The sequence below is a fragment of the Gorilla gorilla genome, chromosome 10, assembly GCF_029281585.2.
Source record: "Gorilla gorilla gorilla isolate KB3781 chromosome 10, NHGRI_mGorGor1-v2.1_pri, whole genome shotgun sequence".
Classification (NCBI taxonomy): domain Eukaryota; kingdom Metazoa; phylum Chordata; class Mammalia; order Primates; family Hominidae; genus Gorilla; species Gorilla gorilla.
The window spans coordinates 84,915,697-84,925,290 of NC_073234.2; the positions used below are offsets into that span (position 1 = coordinate 84,915,697).

At 43.0% G+C, this 9,594-nt stretch overlaps 1 protein-coding gene across 1 annotated transcript; it reads right to left on the reverse strand.

Annotated features, from left to right (window-relative positions):
• Nucleotides 1-4,787: 4,787 nt before the first annotated feature.
• Nucleotides 4,788-7,143, reverse strand: LRRC10 (leucine rich repeat containing 10). Its single transcript, XM_004053551.5, has one exon. It carries the CDS (start codon nt 7,060-7,062, stop codon nt 6,229-6,231), a length of 834 nt encoding a protein of 277 aa, XP_004053599.2. The 5' UTR covers nt 7,063-7,143; the 3' UTR covers nt 4,788-6,228.
• Between the last annotated feature and the right edge of the window lie 2,451 nt (nt 7,144-9,594).

The window sequence follows — 9,594 nt, forward strand, 5'->3', positions numbered from 1 at the left end:
CTCTAGCTCCATCCGTGTTGCTGCAAAGGACATTTGTTTTTCTTTTTTATGGCTGTTGTATTCCATTGGTGTGTATGTACCACATTCTTTTTTTTTTCTTTTTTATTATTATACTTTAAGTTTTAGGGTACATGTGCACAATGTGCAGGTTAGTTACATATGTATACATGTGCCATGCTGGTGCGCTGCACCCACTAACTCGTCATCTAGCATTAGGTATATCTCCCAATGCTATCCCTCCCCCCTCCCCCCACCCCACAACAGTCCCCAGAGTGTGATGTTCCCCTTCCTGTGTCCATGTGTTCTCATTGTTCAATTCCCACCTATGAGTGAGAATATGTGGTGTTTGGTTTTTTGTTCTTGCGATAGTTTACTGAGAATGATGATTTCCAATTTCATCCATGTCCCTACAAAGGACATGAACTCATCATTTTTTATGGCTGCATAGTATTCCATGGTGTATATGTGCCACATTTTCTTAATCCAGTCTATCATTGTTGGACATTTGGGTTGGTTCCAAGTCTCTGCTATTGTGAATAGTGCCACAATAAACATACATGTGCATGTGTCTTTATAGCAGCATGATTTATAGTCCTTTGGGTATATACCCAGTAATGGGATGGCTGGGTCAAATGGTATTTCTAGTTCTAGATCCCTGAGGAATCGCCACACTGACTTCCACAATGGTTGAACTAGTTTACAGTCCCACCAACAGTGTAAAAGTGTTCCTATTTCTCCACATCCTCTCCAGCACCTGTTGTTTCCTGACTTTTTAATGATTGCCATTCTAACTGGTGTGAGATGATATCTCATTGTGATGTACCACATTCTTAAAAGTCCAGTCCACTTTTGGTGGCTTGTGGTTGGCTTTGTGATTTTGCTAGTGTAAATAGTGCTGCGACTGCAGGTGTCTTTGATAAAATGATTTCTTTTCCTTGGGATAGATACACAGTAGTGGGATTGCTCAGTCAAATGGTAGTTGTAACTGTTTACTTGAGATACCTCCATACTGTTTTCCATAAAGGTGGAGCTAATTTACATTCCCACCAACAGTGTATGAGTGACGGATGGAGTTTCTTTTAACTCAGAAATAGCAAGTATGGAAGCAGTGGGTTTTTGTTTTCACAAGACTTGTGACATGAAAAGAGAAATTTGGAATGTAAATTAATTGTTACTGCATAGAAATTTGTCTAAGTGCTTAGGAACTTAAAATCTGTCCTTAGTTAACCTTCAGTTTTTCTCTGAGGAAGGATAATTTGGGTTTGGTATTTTACACTCCTCAACCCCAAATCCAGTCTTTGCCTGCACTGAGGCTGTGCAGGCTTACCCCTGCTAGCTGCCTTGCTCACAGCTCCTTATGGATTGGTTTTCTATTGCTTTAACTGAGGATGCACTAGCAGGAGATAGGGAGACAATCTATTCTCTTCCTGCCTTTGCTCTTTGTCTCTGGAGGTAACTGCATACCTGCAAGATCGGCTACTATGTCTTCGTTAGGCAGCACCTCTTACCATGGCTCTTAGCTCTTAATGGATTTGGGAAATGATTTTCTTTTTTTTTTTTTGAGACGGAGTCTCGCTCTGGCCCAGCCAAAACGTTTTTTTTTTTACCCTGTTTAGTCTTACAGGTGATAACAGCTGCTGCTATTGTGAGTGTCTGCGTTGCTATTACTTGTTTTTTTCCCCCACTTCACCCTGTCTTCACTAAAGTCTCTCCATGTAATCACATGGGGTGAATGCAGTTTTTTGCCAGGGCTCCGAATAATAGAAGTCAACAAAATACTCTGTACAAAACCCTTTATAAAAGTCTGCTGTGTGCTGTATTAGCATATTCGATCAATAGAAGATATTAAGAGAACCTTTTTAAAAATCACAATTACTGGCCGGGCGCGGTGGCTCACGCCTGTAATCCCAGCACTTTGGCAGGCCGAGGCAGGTGGATCACGAGGTCAGGAGATCGAGACCATCCTGGCTAACACGGTGAAACCCTGTCTCTACTAAAAAATATAAAAAATTAGCCAGGTGTGGTGGCGGGCGCCTGTAGTCCCAGCTACTCGGGAGGCTGAGGCAGGAGAATGGCGTGAACCCGGGAGGTGGGGCTTACAGTGAGCTGAGATCGCGCCACTGCACTCCAGCCTGGGTGACAGAGCGAGACTCCATCTCAAAAAAAAAAAAAAAAAAAAAAAAAATCAGAATTACTGTATAACTTTTCAGATTCTCAATATGAAGACTAAAGATAACCCTGATTTCAAATTTGTGATTTTAAAATTGTGAGCAGTATATAATAGCTCTTTTCAAAGGAGTATTGAAAAGATTACATGAATTAACTTTAGAACCCGAGGAAAGTACCTGGCCTCTAGCAGCGTTCCACGTGTCAGCCTTTCCTCCTGTCCCATGGGCTGGGTACATGATAAAATCTCCCATCTTCAAGAAGTGTGGTGGAACTGTACAAGGCACTGATGATTCAATGATAAGTCCTGCTTAGTATTTGCCAGAAGTGGACGGTCCACAAGGAAAGAAAGGCATGCATACCTTGTTGTTTTCAAATATTAGTAGTATCCTTTCTATGGTACGGAGATGACAAATAGTATGCTTAAAAAAAAAAAAAAAAAACAGGCAAAAGGCAGAGTAAAAATATCTAACAGGACCGATGTCTTCAGTCACATGCCTCCTGCCCCTTAAGAAACGGATTTCATGCCAAGGAATAGTCCCGTGTTTTCAAGTACTTTGGTGATTAATTCTAGAATAATAGATAGGGATGAAAGTATATTCATTTAGAAATTTGCAAATGCATCCTTGGTAATCATGTCTGTGTGTTTTCCTATTTTGGTAAGCCAGGAGCATTTGACCAAATTGTGGTTACATTTCTTATATTCAGGACTTTAGATATTATGGTTGAAAATTTTCTGAAGAGAAAACAGCTTTTTCTATTGCCACTGTTTTTTTTCTCCTTCAAATCATGGGATGCCACTTTTAAAAAAAATCAAGGAATTACACTTGCTTTTAGGGTAAATATAGGTGTTGTGCTGCATGGTGTAGTACTTAGTAAAAGAACATTTTATATAAACCTTCACTGTCACATGCCAGGCACTGTTCTATGCATTTTATACACAGTAATGGGTTTAATCCTTACAGTGCTCTGCAGAAACTGTTATGATTTTACTGATGAGGAACTGAGGCACATAGATGATAACTGACTAGTACGTGGCAAGCCTAGGATTTGAACCCAGGTAGTCTGAAGGGCCACGCTCTTAGCCACTATGCTACATTGCTTCTGGTTCACTGTGTTGGATATGTGCCTTTAGTTTGAGTTCAGTTGATTATTAGGGCACAAACCTACTTTTAAGTGAAAATTACAAACTCTAGAGATGATGCATTTTAGGACAAAATAAGCAAACTTGGTTGCTGATTCATTTCAACTGATTCCATGTTAAAGATTTCAGTTGGCATCACTCTTATTTATGGAATCTAAAATCCTATGTAAACTTCTGGAAGACATTTTCCCTTTGATGCATTAACACTTTGAGTTTCAAGACTTAAAAATCAGGAGCAAAAAAGTTACATTTGGTGTTTCAACATTTTCTTATTTTACTTTCTAATTGTGTCAACATTTCCAGAAACTATTAGAAGGGTTATAGAAATGTAAGTATGCATTTATATACTTTATAAAATTGATTGAAGGCCGGTTGTGGTGGCTCACACCTGTGATCCCAGCACTTTGGGAGGCCGAGGTGGGCGGATCACGAGGTCAGGACGAGACCATCCTGGCTAACACAGTGAAACCCTGTCTCTACTAAAAATACAAAAAATTAGCTGGGCATGGTGGCGGGCGCCTGTAGTCCCAGCTACTTGGGACGCTGAGGGAGGCTGAGGCAGGAGAATGGCGTGAACCCGGGAGGCGGAGCTTGCAGTGAGCCGAGATAGCGCCACTGCACTCCAGCCTGGACGACACAGCAAGACTCTGTCTCAAAAAAAAAAAAAAAATTGATTGAAAATCTACAGTGAAAACATTTTTGGAAAGCAAATTCAACAGCGAACACTTGACCATACCATTTGAGAAATGTTCGTTGTGTATTGATTGTTTTAGAAGAAAACAGCTTGATTATGGGCCAAAATGTTTATAATTTGACTACTGATTCAGACCAGTTAGCTCTTTAGATGACAGTTCTGTATGGATCAATTGGCTTCACTCTGTTTTATGGTTATAGTCTGCAACTACAGAATGGCCAATTAATCTTGGGAAGGGTAAGACAGGGTCAAAAGAAAGTCAGAAATCTATAAACCTTGCTATAGATTAAGCTTAGAATGCAAGTTCTGTTGACAAAAGTTTCTAGCATCAGCTGAGTATAATTTGGCTTCCGTCATTAGGAATGAGATAAATCCTAACTGTCCAACAGAAATATGGACTTGTTTCTAAAGGAGTTAAATATGTTTGACCTGAAAGTTTAAACCTATTACATTAAATGATTAAAGGGACCTTTTTTGGCAGTCTGATCAATGGGTTGCAAATGCTCTGCAGATGGGAGGTGGCGATAGGAAGGAATTATGCAACATCATCCTTCCTCTAGTTTAGCAGGAAATATTTCTGGTAGGAAAACATACATGAAAATAGGTCTGCTGTGTAATGTCATTTTAGAACCAAACTGTTGGGTTAAGATGCTTTTACGGAAAACATCCTTTTAAAAACTTGGTACTGTATGTTTTAGTTAAGATGACACTTTTTGTGTCCTTGTTTGCTGAAAATGTTCAAGTACATAAAGAATTGTATTATTAAATTACCCACTGACAACAATTTCTTTAAAGTTTATATATTTGTGGGAAGGTCACAATTTACATACTTCCAAAAAACAAAATACCTTGGTTTATACATTGTCAAAACAGTCTGTAAAAATCAAAACACATTGAAACAAAGGCAGAGATACTAGGCGAAAGAGGCAGAGACTTCCTATATACACTACAACTTGCTATTCAAATTTCAAAGTGCTTGTTTCAAGTGAACACATTTCTCACCTACTACCTTTAAACTAACATGCTTCTGGAAATGTGGTTTTCCTCCAAGGACAGGGATTCAATTTAGCTCAGCTCTGGCTCATTAGTGTGAATAAACAGAAGGGCTTTGCTTCAGGGAGGTGGACAGGAATCACAACAAGGCTTGACTTTAATGAGACCGCATTACCACAGAGGTTCTCTTTTCCAGATGACTTCCAACATTGTCAGTGACAGTAAATTGTTGGGAGCAGATCTTGGGACAAACCTTTTAGGGAAAATGAACTAAATCAGCATGAGCCACTGTCAAGTTTAAGGTGACAGCTGAAGGCTGGGTGTGGTGGCTCATGCCTGAAACCCCAGCACTTTGGGAGGCTGAAGCAGGAGCATCGCTTGAGCCCAGGAGTTTGAAACTAGCTTGGGCAACATAGCAAGACCTCATCTCTACGAAAAAATTAAAGACTTAGCCAGGTGTGCACATCTGTAGTACCAGTTACTGGGCAGGCTGAGGCGGGAGGAAGGCTTGAGCCCAGTAGTTCGGGGCTGCAGTGAGCCATGATTGTGCCACTGCACTCCAGCCTAGCAACAGAGTGAGACCTTGTCTCTAATAATAATAAAAGGGGCAGCTGGAGTCCACCAAGAAGTATTGTCCATCAGAGATCTTTTCAGCAGGCACTAAACTGCTGGGGAAGGAGTTTCATCTTGAGCCTTTACAACAACAAACAACTTTTTTCTGTGAATCTGACTGATTGCCTAGGTAGAAATGTCCTTTTCAGTGGCCTCAGTGATACATTGATACTGTTTATGGTCATTTACAGTAAAGAAAATATGTCCTGCAAAGCACAGACCACCAGAATATTTAGTTCTATGGCAAATACCTTATTTGAGGAGCTCATGAGCCTCATGACCAGTCACTTTTGGAGAGTGCAGGAGTTCAGAGTGTCCCAGCCCCTTTTGCTCTTCAGTGTTTCAAAATATCTGTGTGGAGAAGCTGTTTTCTTGCAAAGAAGTTATGATCTCTGGATTGTCATGCCATCATTGGCACACAACTCCCCTCTGGAAGAGGAGCTGTTCGCCAGAAATATTTTCTCAGTATGATTTATGGCATTCCACCTGGCTCTCCCCATCAGTCTCTACTAGCAGAGCCACTCCCAAATGACCCAGAGCCATCCTTTCCACTCCAATGGAGAGGCTTCCAGAACATGCTGCAGTTGGGTCCTTGGCATTGACTTGCAACTGAAGCTCCTCAGGAGTCGGTAGGAGGAAGTAGAGGGACTGGTGCCTGTAGCTCCTGGCTTTCCTCTCTGACCAACGCATAGCGCCTGGCTTTTCTAGGGTCGGGCTCTGGCGTCTCCTCTGCCCATCTCCCCACACGGCGCACACCTTTGGCCACCTTGGGTGCGTTCCTGCAAGGATTGTGGTCATAGATGACCAGCTTCAGACTTGACAGGTGCGCCAGGCTGGGGAAGTAACGGATGCTGTTCCAGTCCACATCAATCACCTCCAGGAAGGGCATGTGAAGCAGCACAGCGGGAAAGTCAGTTAGCCGGTTGCCCGAGAGCCAGATGGTCCTCAGCTCCTGGAGGCGCCGGAGCTGGCCTGGCAGCAAACGCAGGGCGTTGGAGCCGGCATGCAGAGTCTTAAGGAGACTCAGCTCACAGACCACATCTGGCAGCTGGGTGAGGCAGTTGGCCTCGATCCACAGGGTCCTGAGGTTCTGGAGCAGGCTCAGCTCACTGGGGAGGTCGCAGAGTTTGTTGTTGCCCAGGTAGAGGATGCAGAGCTGTTTCAAGGTGCACACCACCTGGGGCAGAGCCTTGAAGTTGTTGAAATCCAAGGCCAGAATCTGCAGGTTCTGTAGCTGCCCCAGCTCCGGAGGCAGGCTATTGAGGTGGTTGTCGCTCAGGTAGAGCTTGACCAGCTCCCTGAAGGAGCACACGTGCAGGGGGAAGCGGCGTAACTGGCTCCCACTCAGATCCACCATCTTGTCCAGCGGCATCTCACGGAGGTCCCTGACCACATAGTTCTGGCAACGGTCAGCAGGGATGAAGGCCACGAGGGCCCTGATGGTGTTCCCCATGCGGAGGCTGGGGGCATGGTGAGCCCCAGAGGACAGACTCACTGAGCGGGGCTGGCTCAGCTGACTGCTCTGGGGCCTATCCTACCCTCCCATTATAACTTGGGGATTGCATGACAAAAGCCAGTCACTTTGACAGAGAAAAGTGCTCCTGATAGCAACTTGAGTGTCCGGCGACAGCGCAACAGTCCGGCAGGGCCTGGGAGGCCATGTCTGACTCACATGCTTGCCTTTAATCACCTAAGCCCCAATCCCCTTTATCAACTTTTTTCATTTCAAGCTGAAAATAGCTTTGCTGTTTTTTTCCCTAATGATAAAATATTAACACATTACATAAAGGTGTAAAAGAAGAAAATGAAAAACACCCATAGTTCTATTACCCAGAGATAAATACTGTACACATTTGCATGTGTCCTCTAGCCTTTTTGCTATAAGTAATCATTTGTTTTTTAAAATTGCACTTTAGGAGCTTTTTTTTTTTTTTTTTTTTTTGACAGGGTCTCATTCTGTCACACAGGCGGGAGTGCAGTGGTGCAATCTTGGCTCACTACAGCTTCTACCTCCCTGGCTCCAGCAATCCTCACACCTCAGCCTCCTGAGTAGCTGGGACTACAGGTGCACACCACCGTGCCCAGCTAATTTTTGTATTTTTTGTAGAGATGAGGTTTCGCCATGTTGCCCAGGCTGGTCTTGAACTCCTGGGCTCAAGAGATCTGCCCGCCCTGGCCTCTCAAAATGCTGGGATTACAGGCGTGAGCCATGGCACTTGACCAGGAACCTTATTTTTTAATCATGACATATCATGGACATATTTTTATGTTTGCAGGTATCTATGCAATTATTTTAAACACCTGCATAGTATTCCATTATATGGATGTGCAGTAATTTAAACAGTTTTCTGTGGTTAGGCATCTAGGTTGTTTACAAAGCACGACTATTATAAACATCCATGTGCATACAGATGTGAGCAGCAATCCACTGATTTCTTTAGAAACCGTCCTTAGAAATGTTGCTGGAGCAGGCCAGGTGTGGTGGCTCACGCCTGTAATCCCAGCACTTTGGGAGGCCAAGGTGAGCCGATCACTTAAGCCCAGGAGTTTGAGGTCAGCTTAGGCTACATGGTAAAACCCCATCTCTACTAAAAAAAACAAAAATTAGCTGGGTGTGGTGGCACACACCTATAATCCCAAGTACTTGGGAGGCTGAGGCAGGAGAATGGCGTGAACCCGGGAGGCGGAGTTTGCAGTGAGCCGAGATTGCGCCACTGCACTCCAGCCTGGGCGACAGAGCAAGACTCCATCTCAAAAAAAAAAAAAAAAAAAAAAGTGTTGCTGGATCATAGATATGCATCATTTACAGGTTTTTCATTGATGGCTCCTCTGTACCCCACCAAATCTGAGCCAGTACACACACCCACCAGCAATGGTTACAGGTTTCTACTTTCTCATGTCTTCATTCTTATCAGATGATATCTTTCCACAGTTTAAAAACTTGCCTTTGACAAAAGATAAGTGGAAAAGCAGAAGAAAGAGAAGCAAGCTAGCCTTCTGCATGTTAAATAAATTTGGATGTATTCCTACAGTGCACCTTTGTCAGGTATGTTTGTATGTTTGACCACCCATTAAAGGTTTGTGTTTCCCTTCCACAGTGTCCAGTTGTTCCAGACAAGCAGCTGTCCAGCCAGGACAATTTCCTAGTGCTGGTCTACAGGGGAAACTCTTCAAGTTCTGGCCAAAGTAATGTGGGCAGAAGTGTTAGATGTCACCTCTAGACTTGGTTCATTGTAAAACAAACCTTTTGCCCTTCTCCACACTCTCCTTCCCCATCTACTGGCTGGATGTTGTCACCCAGAGTGACTATAGCAGCCACCAAGTATATGGAAGTCATATGTTGCAGGTGGCAGGGCCGTGGTCATCCTAGATTCCTGAATAAGTGCTAAGAGCAAAACATCTCCTTACCCTCCTCACTCCCACTTGATCCCCAATAGGATTGAGGTAAATGAGAAATAAATATTAATTATGTGAAGTCATCGAGATTGGGGGCTTATCTTTTATATTACTTTATACATACAGCAGTTGCTAAAAATAAGGAGGCAAATCCACATATACTGATATGGGAAGTGATTCTGGATAAATAAAGTAGGGAGGGAAAAAAGCAAATTTCAGAATAGTTTTTTAATGATTCCCATCTGTGAAAAAATATATCTTTGTGTGTGCATAAAAATATCTGTAAGAAATAATGGTGATTAACTCTGGAAAATCTACCTGAGGGTTTGTGGGTGATAGGGATGCTGACTTTTCCATTTACATCCTTTTGTACTCTTGATTCTTTTAAAAAACTAGAGGCACTTATCATTTTAAATTTAAAAACTCTAGTCCAAAAACAACAAATCCATCAGCCTACCTGCTCTCTGAATAGAGTTTCAGGGTGGGTGAGGGAGCCTGGCACACCCTTGCTCCGTGTCCAGTGACTTTGCTGCTGAATTGCTTGTAACGGACCACACTGTTGAGAAGCACCTCGTGAATGGCGATTCTA

What these genes read in the sequence shown, in the direction of transcription:
- LRRC10 (XM_004053551.5), bottom strand. Translation starts at nt 7,062, where the DNA reads ATGGGGAACACCATCAGGGCCCTCGTGGCCTTCATCCCTGCTGACCGT.